This window comes from Ambystoma mexicanum, chromosome 13 (genome assembly GCF_040938575.1).
Source record: "Ambystoma mexicanum isolate Mex_15411 chromosome 13, UKY_AmexF1_1, whole genome shotgun sequence".
NCBI classification, from domain to species: domain Eukaryota; kingdom Metazoa; phylum Chordata; class Amphibia; order Caudata; family Ambystomatidae; genus Ambystoma; species Ambystoma mexicanum.
Genome location: NC_090938.1, coordinates 601800744 through 601819209, shown reverse-complemented (window position 1 = coordinate 601819209; position 18466 = coordinate 601800744). Strand labels below are relative to the sequence as shown.

The 18466-nt window shown below is 47.9% G+C and overlaps 1 protein-coding gene across 8 annotated transcripts in view; it reads left to right on the top strand.

Moving 5' to 3' along the window:
- Nucleotides 1-18466, top strand: part of ATP6V0A1 (ATPase H+ transporting V0 subunit a1) — a 359698-nt gene that overhangs the window by 176856 nt on the left and 164376 nt on the right. For all 8 annotated transcript variants that reach the window (XM_069634445.1, XM_069634444.1, XM_069634440.1 and 5 more), the window contains exons 12-13: nucleotides 11184-11323; nucleotides 15278-15435. In XM_069634445.1, coding sequence (XP_069490546.1) covers nucleotides 11184-11323; nucleotides 15278-15435 — 298 coding nt within the window. The remainder of the gene's footprint in view (nucleotides 1-11183; nucleotides 11324-15277; nucleotides 15436-18466) is intronic.

Here is an 18466-nt window from a genome sequence, read left to right as displayed (position 1 = left end):
CCTGGTAACACCCTGCCCCTGCAGGTGTTTTAAGGGTGTGAGAGCGCCATTTGTTCGAGGAGGCTGAGCCCTCGTTGCCAACACCAGACGCCCCTGCCGTTTTTAGGCTCCCAAGAGGCGCTGGTCCGATTCCGTTCCTTGCATTATCCAACCATCTCCTTCGTGGACACAACTCTCTCAACCCTCCGTGCCTGATACCTCCCTGCCCTTACAGGTGTTTTCGGGCTGAGAGAAAGCCATTTGTTCGAGGAAGCGGAGCCCTCGTTGCCACCACCAGACGCCCCTGCCGTGTTAGGCTCCCAAGAGGCGCTGGTCCAACTCCCGAGTAGTGGAGTCTATACACGAAGCTCCTGTACATACTGACTTGTCTTTTGGCTCAAAACTTATCCCCCTTTTGCTCCATACTACTGATGTTATATTGATTCCACCGAACTGACCCATGTGCGCCAGCCCAATAAATTGCGTTGTGTATTAGTAACTTTCGTGGCCACTTTCTGCAGCCCAATGGATAGCCTGAGCCCTCTCCCCCGCATCAATGCCCTTGCAACTACCAGGCCCTGCCGTGATAAGGTACCCCACCATGACCCCACCTGGACAACCTGTTTTGTAGGGTATGCCCTCCTGTGCATCAGCCACTGACCTGCGTGCCCCAGCAACCTTCACCCCCTGGCCAATTCATACTGGTGTTATCTTGTTCCAACCTAACTGACCCGTGCACACAATCCCCAATAAATTGCGTTATGTGTCTCCTTCGTGGCCACCTCAGCAGCCCAATGGATAGCCTGAGCCATCTCCCACGTTTTGATGCCCTTGCAACTACTAGGTCATAGGTCATGCCGTGATAAGGTACCCCACCATGCCCCCAACCTGGACAACCTGCCTTGTAGGGTATGCCCTCTTGTGCATCCACCTCGTTGGCCCCGCAACTGACCTGAGCGCCCCAGCAGCCTTTACCACCTGGTCAACTAAAATATACCCTATACCGAGAACACCAGATTCTGCTCAAGTATGACCGCCTACAAAGGTATCCATCTACCTCCGTGCCCTTATCACCTCCCCGGGCGCGGGTGGAGCGAAGGAAGGGCCCAGAAAGCAAAAGCACTAACCGCAACTTAACTGAACTTCCTCGGTATATGCTATGCTGCGTTATTGTTAACATGCTTAATACCCAGAAGTTTCACCAAGCTTATTCGGTGTCTGCACATGTGCTGTTCCCTATCCTCTTGCTCAAAGGGTGATCATGCTGCCAAGCCCCGACCCCCTTACTGCTACAATGTGCCCCCATCAATTGTGACGTGCGTTCCTAAACCTTTGGAACCCTGATAACTAGCCTGTGTCCGGCTATCCTGTCCTGCCCCCTTAAAGGCAGCCGAGTGGCTCCCTAGCGCCACTGATTCTAGAATGCCACCACTGGAGGGCACCGGCCCGCAAAGCAATGTGGAGATCTACCCTCCTTCCAGGTGTAGAGAGATTCTGAGTATCGGTCCCTTCCCACTCCACCCCCGAGTGAGGTGTATGGGGCACAGTTTGTCCAATTAGACTTGAGCTACAAAGCTGTATTCCCCACCCGCAGACCATCCCCAAGCCTGCTTGCCTTAGGCCCGCTGCGGGTCCAACCTGAACTCTGCTCTTCACCCCTCCTCAGTTAACAAACTATGGCTAACGACGGAAGCTGCACCATCGGCCCGCGGCAATGAATACTTTGCAGTCCCCGCAGGTACAACGTGTACCTCTGCGACAAACATGCCTGTTAAGTCCACCTGTCCTGGGCCTAACCCACCCAGATGGGACGATGTGTAAGCCCTCAAAAAACTCTAAATAAGCCGTAGCCCAACAGTACAAAGAGAGGAGCCCCAAATGTTCCACACCATCATAACAAGCGGTAAGACTGCAGCTACCCTTCCGGCAGATGGGTGATATTAATACCCACGCGCGCAAGGCTTTCGCTACCCATCCTTCCCCATGGCCTCTTATGGTTGGAGTTGCGCGCCGCTGTACAAGCTAAACCCCATCCCGGCTGCTCCAACTTTGCAACCCAACTACCACCTCTTGCCCTTCTTTACCAATACATTTCTTATGCCCCCGCTGCAAACAATGGAGTAATAAACCATAGAAATCAACATGGCTTACCCCCTTCGTTTACCAAAGCCTGCTAACTGCTTCCCAAGGGCGACTATTAATTCCTGGCAGCCCATGCCCTGCTGACTATAACCAAGACTCAATTACACGTTCCGTCCCCTCGTTCTTCGCCACTGAATAAATCCACCAATTTTTTTTTTTTTTTTTTTTTTTCACCCCTTAGCAGTAGAAAACCAAACGCTGGGCCAACCAGAGAAAATGCCATAGTCGAGCAATGGGACCAAGCAAACATAAATTACCAGCCTACTATCCTGCAGATACATCTTGTTACAACTGCACATTTACCGGTTTCGCCCCTTGAGTTCACTCCCTCAAACACAAATCGGTAATGCCCCATGTGCCAACTAACCCCTTATTAGTGACATAGCCCACAAAAAGGGAGACCTCTATCTCCCCAGTGCCCCCAGGGACAATTTTGGCTAAGGGCGGAAGGCGGTGCGTCCTGCTCGCGTTTACAACATTATTGGTTCATCCTGAATCTTGCGCGCTTTCCGGCCACTGTAACAAACCCTGATCCTCGCTCTGACCTGCACAGCATACTCCTATAAAAACAGACTCTACTTGTGTGAACCCATTAACCAAACCTTCCACCTCATGCTGCTTCTCCCTGGAGTCACCCCATCCTGTGGGAACGATATGCAAGGCCCGATACCTGTTTGCTCGCATTGATCTCTCCTGTCCCGATTCCCTTAAAAGGCCTCTCGTTTGGTGTGCGGTCATACAACTAACACTATAATAGGCAGCCATCCTTCATATCCCCTCTGCAAAACTGCTCGCATTTACCACTACTTTACATGCACCTTTCCTTATATTGGTGATGCACACATGCCATATACTTTAAACCGTGTACAAAATACTGTTCGCACTTACCACTACTCTATCATGTACATTTTCCAATACTTTCCCCCTGCCCCCGTGTCCCACGATGGTGGATTACACAGTACTACTTGAACGAGGGCAAGTCGAACACCCTCACCCCACAACAACCCAACTGAGAAACTAACAAGAGGAATTAAAAGGTGGCAAAAACCCATAATTGAAAGGAAAGAGAGTGAACAAGGTGTCCCAAGCTGCCTGTGGAGAGGTAACTAAAAATAGCGTTAGGAGCAAAGGGGTGCTGAACCTGGGCACTTTGACTGCTGGATGGAGCAGCTAAACCTCTAGAGCGTAGCTGCCCAGGCTGTGGCAGAACCCCTGAGCCACCAAGCCCACAGGCCAATGGCTACTCCGAGCATGAGTAGGCTTCGACTCAAGTATTGCCAGTGCAAGATTCTGTTCCATTTCTCCACGGGAAAACAAAAGCAGGGGAATAACAACAGGACTATGAGGTGCTTTTCACGCAAAGCGAGCATTGGCACGATGACGCTCACATTGTAATGTGCTCTGCAAGTGACAAAGGGGTTGCTGTGACCCAATGATAAGCCAAAATCGAAGGAAAGAAATGTAAACAGGTGGCCCAAACAGTAGTGCACATTTCAGTCAAAAGTTGCCTCGGCCACCAGGCCATGAGGGACATTGCTGCCCTAGTCATGTGTAAGTTTCACCCCCCTATTGCCTGTCATCGTTTTTTTTTTTTTTTTTTTTTTCTTTGTGCCTGCAATTTGCACAAACCTCGATACGAAATATACACAGCCGTTTCAACCCCCTAGTATTTCCAAAATACATCGACTCTGGCGGGACCCGAACCCACAACCTTTGAATTGCTTTACAGCATCCTTAGCAGTCCAACGCGCTATCCATTGCGCAACAGAGCCTCCTAACAGGCTTAGCACAGTGTGCATTTTTATAGCGCTACGAATTTTTACCCACAGTGTGCGGTGCTCATTTATCGACCTCGGACGGTTGAAAGGCAGCGTTGGGCCCCGCCGGGTTTCAAACCTGCGTTCGCATGTTCTGCACAGATGTCCAAAGCTAGCGCTCTGCTCGCTGTGCCACCTGACTGGCTGGATGGGGGCCTCGGGCATTTGCAGAACCCCAGTACAAAAGTCTGTAAATGTGAGGCAATGAAGCCTAGGCTCGAGGACTATTTATTTTCCGCCCCTATTAAAAACAGGTGGGCCGTTTCAGATCGGCCCTGCCATTCGATCGCCTTCATGAAAACATCCGTAAAACCAACCTCCGCTTGCGTCATCTCCTGCCTGCCCCGCAAGTGCCATAAACTCCCCCAACTCAATTCCAGCGGAGGAAATGCCTGCGGACTCTTGGCCTCGCGGCATAGGTGGCGCCTAGCGCCACCCATCAACTCCACACCCTACCTTAGGTAAATCTGCCGAACTCCCGACTAGACGCCCTGCTCTCTCCGCTTCGTGAGCAACTGGATTCCTCCCTGGACTGGAATTTCTGCCGCCACTCCAACCGGACCGCTTCTCTCTCCATAACCCCCGAACAAGAAACAGGAAAACTGAAATCGATCCTTTCTCCCCCAACGAAATCCTCCTTCCATGGCACGAAAAACGAAGTCCTCCACTTTTGGCGGGCGCCCGGCTGTTGGAAGAGCTGCAAGTGCTTCTGCGCCGGGCGCCCGCTGCTTTTATGTCCCCAGCCCCGCCTCCTTCCTTTGTTGCCCTTCGCGGGCTTTCCCGGGCTCTTGGCGCCCTTTCCTCTGACTCCTTTGCCGCCCTCTCCCCTGCCCCTGGGGGGGAGGGGCAAGAGAGCTTAAAGGAGGAAGGCCCCTGCCCCGGTTATCGGGGTGCTTCCTCCACTCGCTGTGCTCCCCGTTCGTCACCTTCAAAAAGCGCCTAGATGCCTCTGGGCTTTGTGCGCTATATAGAATTACCAAATAAAAATGTTTCCACTACAAGCCACTTGCACCCGGTATTGCGCAGTTACTGTTTGTTTGCTGCTGGAAAGATGCTCTGTTTTATCTAGAGCAGTCGTTATTGTTTTTCAGACTTTACAAATAAAACCCTGAAAAGCCCTTACCTCTGCGCTTACTTCAACCCCATCTTCCATTGGGGGCCTATTGACCACAACGTTATAGGCATAAGGGGGTGGGGGGGCTTTCTTCCCTGTAGTGGCAACCCTGATCACAGGTGTAAGGAGCCCGTGTTGTGCTTGGGTACTCTTTTATATTGTACTCTTCAGTCGCGCTGTGCAGAGTGACTCCTGACTGCTCGCTTTACGGCAATCGGCAGCAACCAGCAAGCTGCCTGACTCGAATGGAGGTCTCCAATGGCACTCAGCTCATTAATCACGCATCGTTAAAAGAACCACTCACAGATAAGTGGGCGGGGCAGAGAGCTACAGAGTGCATGTATCTGAAGCGTGGTAGTTGGTGGTCTGCCTGGCACTGCGCAGCTTTCTACCTTTTACACAAGTGTGTGTGTGTGTGTGTATTTCCATCCACATCCTTTTGATTTTAAAAGGCAATTAAAGGATTGGAAAAGGGCAGGTTCATTCATTTAAGTAAGAAAAGAGGGCACGGTTTGGGCGTGGCCAGATTTATTTATTATTTATAGATTTACAAAGCCTCCCATACTGGCCTGGCGGCATAAGGGCGCTGATGACTGCTTTGGGCTCCGTGTATTTCTTATAGTAAATGTAGTGCAACAGGTGGGATAAATGATGCGGTTCCTAGTGACTGTTTCAACAGTCAAGTTTTGACTGACAAAAGTTCCGACACAAGTGTCAAAAAAAAAAGGTTAGCATGTTTTTATGGGGGGGGAGGTCCCCCCTAAACCCCTGGGTTTTTTTTGTAAACACTTATTTAACTATACTAAATAAAATAAACACTTTCATATTAAAAAAAAATAAATTCAAAACTTTTTTTTCCGGTACTTTTCTTTCGTAACTTTTGTTATTCGAAACTATTGATTCAAAACTTTGCCTGGACACCAAATGCATGCAGGATTAGGGGAGTGTGGTTTTTCCATCCCCTTCATGTATTCAAATCTCAGCGTCCGCCGGCAGGCGAATACGCCGGCGGCCAACACAAAGGCCATACTAAGGCCTGTTGTGTGCCTGTTTGGAGCCCCAGGGGCCAGGAACTCTGCCCGTTCTGCTCCAGGTAAGCCAGCGCTGCCACATGCATAACACCATTTGCTGACTAGAAGTGCTTAATTCACAGCGCATTTCTTCCGTTCCTGTCCAATTAACGCTGCCATCCCGCACGGCTGCACACGTGTGTGCTCTCCATGCCTATAACGTGCCACTCGGATACTTCGCATTTCACCTCCCGACTCACCTTCGCTGGACGCCCTTGCCACTTACCCGCAGCTACAACTATTATGGACCACATCCTTTACACCTACGGCTGAACGCTGTGCATCCCTTACTTGCCCCTCTCCTTTAGACCTTTCATTACATCCCCCTTATTTACAAGTATATCCTGTAATGCCTGTCCAATGCCATTTTGTATCTAGATGCCTTTATACTGTGCCTAGTGAACTGTGTTGCACTGCTGTTAGCTGCCTAAATGTGCCATTTCGAATCTAGATGTCCCTGTACTGGGCCTATTGACCTGATTTGCACTGCTGTTGGCTGCTTAATTGCGCCATTTTGAATCTAGATGTCCCTGTACTGCGCCTATGGACCTGATTTGCACTGCTTCTAGCTGCCTAGTTTGTGCCATTTTGAAACCTAGTTGCCTTATACTGTGCCTATTGAACGGCCCATTGAACCTAGTTGCCTTATACTGTGCCTATTGAACTGATTTGCACTGCTGTTAGCTGCCTAAATGTGCCATTTCGAATCTAGATGTCCCTGTACTGGGCCTATTGACCTGATTTGCACTGCTGTTAGCTGCTTAAATGTGCCATTTCGAATCTAGATGTCCCTGTACTGGGCCTATTGACCCAATTTGCACAACTGTTGGCTGCTTAATTGCGCCATTTTGAATCTAGATGTCCCTGTACTGTGCCTACTGACCTGATTTGCACTGCTGTTAGCTGCCTAATTGTGCCATTTCGCATCTAGATGTCCTTGTACTGTGCCTATTAACCCGATTTGCACAGCTGCTGGCTGCCTAACTGTGCCATTTTGAATCTAGATGTCCCTGTACTGTGCCTACTGACCTGATTTGCACTGCTGTTAACTGCCTAATTGTGCCATTTCGCATCTAGATGTCCTTGTACTGTGCCTATTAACCCGATTTGCACAGCTGCTGGCTGCATAACTGTGCCATTTTGAATCTAGATGTCCCTGTACTGTGCCTATTGACCCGATTTGCACAGCTGCTGGCTGCTAACTGTGCCATTTTGAATCTAGATGTCCCTGTACTGTGCCTATTGACCTGAGTTACACTGTTGCTGGCTGCCTAGTCGCGCCACCTCAACTCCTTTATACCCTTTGTCCTGAACCCATATAATTACATCCTCAGTCCCCTGAGAAATACAAGCTGCGACATGCAGCTAAGAACCTGTGCCAGCATTGACCTTATATTCATAGTCTTCCTAGGACTATCAGGCTGCACTGCTGCCAGCTACCGTGCAAGTAACACTAAGACCTTACTTATTCGCCCATCAACCATGCTCTACCATCCCGACCCTCTATCGAACCCTTACCTCAATGACCCAGCCCTTTGGCTCAAGCACTTTGCTACCAAACCCACTCCAAACATCCCATGTACTCTACAACAAAGGAATAGCAGACTTAGAACTAGACTGCCCAGACCACCTTGTATTTTGCGCAATCGCTCTGCCCTTCCACTGCCCAACTCTACCGCAACGCCTAGTCCTCCACCTTCCACCTTACCCATCGCAGCACTCAAGGGAGCCCTTATCAATGCTAGATCCCTCACGGCACACGCCCTTGACATCGCTGACCTCATCACGGTCCAGAACCTTGACTTCCTAGCTATTACCGAAACCTGGTTACATGACGCCTCTGGCCCACTCCTCGCTCTATCCCTACCCAAGGGTTATACCATTATCAGAAACGACCGCCATTCCAACTTGTCGAAAGGAGGAGGAGTCGCTTTTATACACAGCAACAAAATCGTTATGAGAGCTGCTCCCCACATTCAACTTAGTTCTGCAGAATCTCTCTCAGTGAAACTATCGCCCTCTCCTACCAATACAGCAACACTCCACCTTATATACAGACCTCCAGGCCCATTGGGTTAATTCACGGATGATGTTGCATCCACCTTGTCGACAAACACCAAGCACAACTCTCAGATACTGCTACTAGGAGACCTCAACCTAGGTCTCTCAGATCCCAAGGACCACATGGCCACTGAAGTAGACACCACCCTCTCCAACCTAGGCTTCCAGCAGCGTATTCGTGATCCTACACACATCAAAGGAAGAACGCTCGACTGGCTAGCCAAACTTAACTGTAACACCAATTTCACTTCTAGTGATGCATGCGCCTGGTCTGACCATCATGTTATTACCTTCCTCCTGCCAGCCACCAACGCCCAGCCTATACCTACCATAGCCCCCGCTATTCCTACCAGAAATAAAAAAAGATATCACCAGGGAGAAACTGCTTCCTCTTATCCTCCCTTGCTTGAGCACTCTTGCTGCACAGCAGAAGGATAAGGACCCCACTGTCCTAGTAGACACTTATAACAGCCTAATGACCAATGCCATTGAGAGCCTAGCTCCACTAAAAATCCGTAAAGCCAAACAGTCCCACCTGAACACCTGGTTCACCCCGGTGCTCAACGCTCTGCGCAAAGAAAAGCGCAAGGCTGAAGCCCTTTGGAAAAGCCACCTGTTAATAAAGCCTCCCTTCTAATCACTTCTCTTAATTACAGGGCCATATTACAAGCCAAAAAGGAGACATACAACTCACGAATATCCCAGGCAGAATCGAACAATAGAAAATTATTCAAAATACTCAGAGCTAGAATCTCCCTCACTTGCCCCGGACACGTGCACCAAGGACAGCACCTGGTGCAACAATATACAAAATGCCCTTCTTAACAAAATATCCACCTTGCAATCCAAAATCAACGCCAAACAAAATACCCTCCACACCCCTACATTTAGCAATACCAGGCCACCTAAAATAACAACCCCTCACTCCCCTGTGCCGTTCAGCTTCACACCACTCACCGTTCTGGAGGTTGAAAAAATCATCTGCAATTTAAAACCCTCAAACTGCCACGGGGACACCTGTCCAGCCCCGATCATTAAGGAGTCGGCTCATGACCTTGCTCCTTTTATCACCTCTTTCATCAACGCCTCCTTTCAATCAGGAGTGGTCCCCAATAACCTAAAGGATGCTTGGGTTATCCCTCTCTTAAAAAAAAAACCCACCTTAGACCCGGAGGTTCCAACCAATTATAGGCCTATCACAACGGTCCCATTTCTGCTAAAGATCTTAGATGGAGCTGCCTATCTTCAGATACAGAACTATCTGGAATCAAACAACCTACTAGGCACGAGACAATCCGGCTTCAGACCGAAGCACGGTACAGAGACAGCCCTCCTCGATCTCAAGACCCAAATTGAGGATCTCAAAGACAAAGGTAAACTAGCCCTGTTACTACTATTAGACTTATCTGCTGCCTTTGATCTGGTCAATCACCAAATCCTCTGTCACCACCTGAAAACTGCAGCTCACTTCTCCGACATGGCCACAAACTGGATTAATTCCTTCCTGGATAACAGACCGATGAGGGTATTCTCGCCTACCTCCACAGCTTACCCTGCACCAGTCCCTTGCGGAGTCCCCCAAGGATCGTGTGTATCCCCTACCCTTTACAATGTATTTACTAAACCCTTATTTGATGTGCTCGACTATCTGGGTGTCACCTACACATATTATGCTGATGACACCCAGATACTCATCCCCATCACGGGTGATTACACATTCGATTCAAAAGCCTTGAATGACGTTTACCATGTCATTCAAACATGGATGGCCCAACATGAGCTCTGTCTCAATGACGACAAGACCGAGCTCCTCATCCTAGGTACTCAGCAAAGACTAAACAAGCTGAACTCTATGTTCAGTTCCTTTAACATCGATGGAAATATAATAAAAGTCTCCAAAGATACAAAAACGTTTGGAATCTACCTCGACTCCACCCTCTCCCTTCACAGACAAACGAATGCAGTTGCCGCCGCCTATACCTGCAAGCGAATCATAGCATGTCGCCCTTTCCTCTCCTCACACAACTGTACTACCCTTGCTAGGACCCTGGTCATGTCCAAACTTGACTATTGCAATACATTGTACCAGGCACTAATCAGGGTAACCTAGACAAGCTCCAAATCATACAAAATAACGCCATCAAGGCAGCCCTCAATATCCCCAGATCTACACACATTTCGGATACCAGGAAGAACCTTCATTGGTTGTCAGTCACCCAAAGGATCTCACTAAAATCGCTTGCCCTTAACTACAAATGCATGAACAACCTGGCCCCCACTTATCTCTCCTCACGATTCACGCTGTACACTCCAGTTCGCTCACTTAGATCTACCCTGAACCAGAGCCTACTGATACCTAGATACAAGCTCCAAACAGCTGGTGGATCCAGCTTCCCAGTCCTGGCAGCCAAACTGTGGAATGCTGTCCCCTTGACTATCAGAACCCTCCCCTCCCTCAACCTTTTCAAACATAGAGCCAAATGTTGGCTCGCCTCTTCCAATGCATAAGCTACATTCTGAAAACGTGTTGCAATAACCTATGTAGGGATGTACTACTTGACAAACCATGTATCGTTGTACTACCTACCTATGTCTATTTCTATGCCATATTTATTGTTTGATATATAATCACTGCATGCAACTTATGTAGCCATTGCCTTAAGGTATGCGCCCGGTAGCCTCCGGGCCTGGTCTGCGCTATACAAATAAAATAAATACAAATACAAATTCACCTGGTTTCATCCATCGTGCTCACCCTGACCCTCATCTTGAGGGCTTTACCGCTCGAGCTGGGGCTTCGTTCTGTTCAGTTGCAGGAAGGAAGGCCTGTGCTTTTACTGGGAAACCTAAGGGTGCGTTTGGGGTGATGCTCCTCCCACTACGTACTATGCACTGCATATTCTGTACACATAGTCGTTTTGCCTCTGGGTGTGGTGGATGTATATACAGCCAGCCTTTGTTCTTATTGTATGTGCTGCTCATTGTTCTCTTCCCATGCAGCCCCCTACACTGTCATCACTTTCCCTTTCCTGTTTGCGGTGATGTTCGGGGACTTCGGACATGGTATTCTCATGACTCTTTTTGCTGTGTGGATGGTGGTTCGAGAGAGTCGGATTCTGTCGCAGAAGAGTGATAACGAGGTAAACTTGCATACAACGTGCACCATGTACTAAATGCAACTTGTTATGGTATGTTGTGCTCTGCTATGTTATCTGTTAGTTGTTAATGCTTGCTTTACGAAAAGGAAAATGGCACTTATACTAGCTCTGACAACGGTCAGTTGAGATAAAGAAGTTAGAATGTCATGAAATGAACAGATCTACTCAGAATCACACACAAGATCAAATGATGCATCTGGGGTTACAAACTGGGTGTCTTGGTGGCCTCTCCTCCTCCACTGATCAAATGTATCTCTAGCACGCAGGGATGGACTGGGAACAAAGAGGCCCTGGACATCATTTTCAAAGTGGCCCCATATTACACATTTTCAGCAGGCCCAGCCATTTTCCTATGGGAAAGTTTGGAAATATTACACAAGAGGCCCCTGGTGCAGAGGCCTACTGGGAAATCTCCAGAGCTCCCAATAGGCCTGTCCACCCCTGCTAGCACGTGAAAAGGGAGCCTTCTGAAATACAAAGTTCTGTTCGATGCATCCAATGCTTACCTGTTCAACTCACACCTTCAATTTCTTCCATATTAATTCTGTCATCTTTTAAGACCTACTTTTAAGGACTTTTTGCCACCCAGAATGTGAATCAAGCTGGGACTCAGCCAGCACTCTTTCGGCCGATTCTCAGAGCCTTGTCTGGTCAGAACTGAAGGGTCATTTATTCATTAACACCTTTTAAGGTTTTTGGATGTCAGTACTGCCTGCTGTGCCACAGCTTGCTTTTCCCTATAAAAAACCATTTGAAAAGAATCTGTTGAATTATGTATACAAATGTTGGTCGACGAGAGAAAGGAGCCATTGTCTTGGGGAAATTTGGCACAGTGACTCTAAACTTCTAATATGAGAACCAAATATGTGGTTATGATATGATATGGCATTTATAACACGCCTATACACAAGTGTTTCAAGGCGCGACGGTGGGGGGAACAGAGGGAGGACCGAGACAACAATCTTACTAGATGAGGTGACATTGAGATCGCACAAGGGAGGGGGAAGGTGAGAAGTGCGGGGGAAAGGGTGGAGGGGGCAGTGCATAGGGTAACAGTAAAATAATAAAGAGAATAAATAAAAAGTGCGGGCAGCTGGTGGCAAGTGCAAGGGTAGGTGCAGACATCACGCGTCAAGTGCTGGTATGGGGCTGTAGGGATACAGAAACAGTCCCCGAGTGAAAGGGTTGCCAGGGGGGCAGTGCAGGTGTGCAACTGGCGGGATGGGACCTGGGCCCGAGAACAGAGGGTAGCCAGGTAACCAGTGCAGTGTCAGTTTCAACCAGGAGATCAGAAGGAGAGAGGAGGAGAGAAAGCAGAAGCAGAGAGCAAGGTCTTGAGGTGCGTCCGGAATCAGCCAGAACTCTCTTTCGGTGAGTGAGGGTATGTGTTGGAATCTGTGTGATTTTCATGGGATGGCCGCATGGGAAATGTACAAACATTTTTGTGTTGTATACATTTCCCATGCCATCATTTCCGTTGCGGGTGAATAACCTGTGTGAAAATCACACAGATCCTTGCCCTAAATATACTGTGGATGCCGATAGGCCAGACCCTCTGTCCTGAAATGCTTGTCTGTATAGCTAGCTTTCATATGTTGAAGGTAATTCTATCTTAATTGATTCTGAATGCACCCCTCAAAGAAACGTCGTCCTAGTTCTGCTGACCACTTCCTCCTTCCTCTTCTGCGGTGCACCTCTGATTTGTACCCCTCCACGGAAGTCATTCAAGGATGGCAACCTCACTTCCTTCATATTGCCACTCTAAACTCTCCACCGCAGAAGAGGAAGGAGGAGAGGGCAAGGTAGCCAATGAGGAGACAGCAGGGGGAGGCGGGGAAGCCGTGGAGGCGGGAGAAAGGGGACTGCAGTAGAAGAAAGGAAATTGATGAGGCGCGGGAAGCGTCTATCAAAGAGAAAGTTGGCTTGAGGCCTTGGACAAAGACAGTACCATTCAAGTAAACATTAATGATGCCCTTAGAGGAGTGGAAGGAGGCCAGGAGGGCCTCCCACCGGGTGCCACCGTTAATGGGAGAAGAAGAGAAAAGAGCGAGCACAGAGACCATATGTAGAGTCCGGAGAGGGAACGACAAAGAGGATGTCGTGAGAGTTTGCCTGGAGGAAGCACTGGTATAGGTGTCAGCGATTGGGAGGCCTGGGTTTAAGACGAGGATTTCCTTTTTAAACTTCTTCCTACCAGATTTAGTGTGGAAGCAGGATAGTTGATAGAGAAGCAGTTAGAAGCAGTTGGATTTGTTACCCATGGCCAGTTGCTATTGAACAAAATCTCGACAGTTTTGCACACAGAGATAGATGCCACCAAGCATTGTAATTTGTAAAATTAAATGCTTAAATGGCAAGTGTTGGATGGGAATATATTGGTAGCTTAAGGTTTTATCTCAAAAGACTTCAACCCCTACTGGAATACCATTCAGTTTATAATTCTACCACCAACTCCTACTACACCCCATTGCCCTAAGGAATAGGCCAAAATGACGGAATATAATTTACCAACCTTACAAAAAGACCTAAAACACATACCACCAAAAGTTTGAACTACCAAAAGTTCGAGCTTTTGGTGGTGTGTGTTACGGTGGGGTCGGTAAATTAAAAAAAGAAACACAACAGCTGCGGGGGGTGTCCCCCGCAACACCCCGCTCACTATACTGTACAGTATAGAGCGTGGTGTTGCGGGGGACACCTCTGCAGCTCAACCGAGCCAAAAAAAAAGAAAGCTGGGGGCTGTGGGGGTGTAACACCATGCTCACTAAACATGATAGTAGGCAGGGGTTGCGGGGGACACCCTGCAGCTCACGCGAGCAAAAAAAAAAGTCCCTGCTGTGCCAGTTCCCGATCAACAATGTGAAAGGCAACCAGCGATGCAGGGACACAGCGTGTTGGAAGCAAAGGTAAGTGAGAGTATGTTGGGGGTGTGAGTGAGGGTGTATGTTGGGGGTGTGAGTGAGGGTATGTGTTAGAATTTGTATGATTTTCATGGGATGGCCGCATGGGAAATGTACGAACATTTAAGTGTTGCATACATTTCCCATGCAATCATTTCCGTTGCGGGTGAATAACCTGTGTGAAAATCACACGGATCCTTGCCCTAAATATACTGTGGAAGCCGATAGGCCAGACCCTCTGTCCTGAAATGCTTGTCTGTATAGCTAGCTTTCATATGTTGAAGGTAATTCTATCTTAATTGATTCTGAATGCACCCCTCAAAGAAACGTTGTCCTAGTTCCGTTGACCACTTCCTCCTCACTGTTCCTCCCTCCCCCTATGCCTCCCATTTCCGCTCCTTCCAACTTCTGGCCCCCCTCCACTGGAACTCCTTGCCTCTCTCTATCCGCTCGTCTCCTACCCTTTCCTCCTTCCGCACCTCCCTCAAATCTCTCCTTCTCCATTCCCCGCCATGACACCCCCTACTCACTCCCCTCTCCTACCCACTTTCCCCTCCTCCCCCCCCTTATCCTCTCCCACCCCCTCCTCCAACCTCCTCCCACCTTCCCACCCCATTCTTCCTAGCCCCCCCCCTCCTCTCCCCTTCCGAATAATTGCTCTACATTCTGTTTTGGAGACCGATTCATGTTTGTAATTTGCTTCTGTTACAATTTTTATGTTAATTGTACCCTGTTGTAACTGTACAGCGCTTTGGTATAAAGCGCTTTATAAGAATAAATACAATAGAATAGTTGTATAGCTCGGGGTTGTATGTCCTTAAGTTAGCTCAATGGGATAAATGCTTGCTGCTAAGCTCTTGATCCGACCTGCTAGTCATTGGTAGGATCACATCCGCTTTTTATGCAGAAAAGTAGTATGTATTTTCCTGTGCTACTAATATGAAAGTGCTATATGCAGACTGTTTAATAGCCTCATGAGGTCCTCAGCAATGCACTAGACTTAACAATTCTCGCTTATCTCTTCCCCCATGGTCAGTTGTTCACCACTATATTCAGCGGCCGGTACATCATTCTGCTGATGGGCGTCTTCTCAATGTACACCGGCCTCATCTACAACGACTGCTTTTCAAAAGCACTGAACATGTTTGGCTCTTCCTGGAGCGTTCGGCCAATGTTTACGCTATCTGATTGGACGTAAGTACCCAAGATTGAAAAGCAATTTTTTAAACGTCCTATCACAATCTATTTTGCATTTTGGCCACATAAACCTAACAGTATTTTAAGAGTACAAATAAAACATTAATTTCTACCCGCATTCAGTGTAATTCATATTTATAGAGGGGAGCCTGTGTGTGTTTGTGGAAGGATCGAAATTGAAGGGTCATCCAGTAATCTAGTAAGCAGGAGCTACATTTATGGAACAAGAAACTTGCAGATTTTGGGGAGCCAAGAGAAGCCCCTGGTTACTGTGTGTGCTGAGCTAGCCAGGCTCCCATAGACTGCAAACAGGAGTTAAATAGCTCCTAGCTCCCACCAATTTCGATTTTTTTTAAGAGAGTAAAAGATTATTCCCATTCTTGAAAGGGTATTTTATATGCCTGTAAAATATATTTCAATCTAAAGCAGTATCCACTTGTTACCAATACATCTGTTCACCTAGTCATTCATTCATTTCCCCCTCTATGTTCCTCTTCAGATCAGGGAGTAGCAATGTTAATTTCAGCGGGACTGCTCCCCTGGTGCCACTGATCCAAACATGTGTGTTAATGGAATCGGTGGGGCAGGCTCCTATGTGTCAGTTTACTGTTTTTTGTTTGTTTGGGGGGGGGTATAATAATCACTCCTGATTTGTTGTTTTTCCCAGTTAAGTACACTTTACAGTTTTTAGGGGGTAGATGTGGATGTCTTCTATGCTGCATATGTGTGGTCCGGGTGGATAGGTGATGAGTTGGAGTACTTGTAATGCGTGCTATGATCTTGAAGCTATTATTCACTCATTTTATTTTGAGGATCTGCGAACTTTGATGGCATCCCCCACAAAAAAATAGGCAAAGCGCCAAAAATTAAATTCTGCCCAACTTTATGCAGTTGACTTGTCCACTCCATTGCATCTTCCCGTGATAGACTACTTGCTTCGGACTTGTCGAACTGAAGGTTTGGTTCCATGTGTTGATTTACTCTGTGAGAACATTGCCACAGTATTACAGTTGCGATTAATGTTTTACTATACATTTCTTGTTAAAATGTTAATGATAAAATGTGCCATTTATTTAAATTCAATTACTTTTTTTTTTTTAAATGCATCGCTTGTCATCCTACTTGGTGGGTATTGACTGCTCCTTTAATTCACATATTCTCTTCTCGTATCCCTTTCCACCTGCACATCTCAGTCGCTGATTCACACTTTACACACTTCGTTTCACACTTTACTTCATGCAAGAGGCCATTCCGCAGTCAACATTGAGGATGGACTCTTCGGGCTAAAGGCAGAATGCTATTGGAATGTAAAACAACAAAAAGCCACTCACACAACCACTTCCACCACACCATGCCCCACCTCGACTCCCAGCCACTAGCACAACTGCCCCCACCATGCCATGCACCACCTCCAACCCCAGTCACTCACAGAACCACTCCCCCCACACCATCCCCCACCTCGATTCCCAATCACTCGCACAACTGCTCCCACCAAACCATGCCATGCACCACCTCCAACCCCAGTCACACACACACACACACACACACAACCACCCCCAACGCACCATGCCATGCGCCACCTCCAACCACAGTCACTAACAAAACCACTCTCACCACACCATGCCCCACCTCGACTCCCAGCCATTCACACAACCACCCCACCATGTCATGCACCCCTAGCACCTCCCACCTCTCATAATCATCTCAAATGTGCCCTCCTTAACGATCAATCTTTATGCGCTCATGCACAAATAGTCATGACTTCATAGAACATAGCTTAGACAACATAGCTTAGACACCCTAGCTATCACAGAAACATGGCTCGACAATGCAGCCAGCCCTACCCTCTCACTCGCTATCCCCACAGACTACTCTCTTATCAGAGCAGACCGCCCTTCTAAACCAGGCAGTGTAGTTGCCCTCATCCACAAATGTTGCCATCCCATTAGAGAGATACCCACTTCTCCAATGAAAGGCTTCGAAATCCTAGCCACCAAACTCCTCATTAACCTAAGCACTGCACTCAACATTAGATTACTCGATCACCACCCCAACAACACAATCTCATCTGAACTAGAAATTCCCCTTCTTCTAGCACCCTTAATCAAACCCAAAACTAAAGTCATCATGTAAGTAGACTTCAACCTAGGGTTCAATGATCCATCGGACAAAAAAGCCAAATCCATAGCTACCACGCTATTTGAAATGAACCTTTACCAACTTGTCAACACGTACAACAAAGGTTGCATTCTCTATTGAATCAACCACAGCACCAACATCCACATCACCACCAACACCCCCTCCCCTGGACAGACCATTTCTCACAGGCATACACCCCACTCCCCCTACCATCCTCGCCCGTAACACTGGTAAGCTCACTAAAGAGCTACTCTTAGCCACATTATCCCAACTTGCCTCAGTTACCTGCCACTCCGACCCTCTATCACTTGTCAGCCACTACATTACCATTCTCCACAAAGCCCTCTATCTACATGTCCCATCAAAGCCGCGGCACCCAAGCACACACGGCGGAACAACACATGGTTTACTGATGAATTACATGATCTTTGCAGACTGAAACGTGCCTCTGAACACTTTTGGAAAAGACACCCTACCCCATTCCATAAGCTAATCTTCTCCAGCGCTGCCAATAACTGTTAAACAGCCCCGATCTGCTCCAAAGCAAACACGTATAATCCCAGAATCAATGAAGCCCACTCCAATTCTAAAGAATCCTTCAAAACCCTTCGAGAGCTAGAAACTCCAGCACAACCACCTACGCTCATCTCAAAAGACAGACTGGTGCACTACCATTCATCTCACTGTCCCTGCTACTATCAAAGAAGCCTGGGTCACCCCCTTACTCAAACAACCCTCACTTGACCCCACTCTCCCCACCAATTACCGTCCCGTCGGCACAGTCCTGTTTCTACTTAACATTCTAGACCACAGAATATTTGCAAATGCAATCCTTCCTGGAGCATCACCACCCGCTCGGCTCCCACCAGTCAGGATTTACACCAAAACA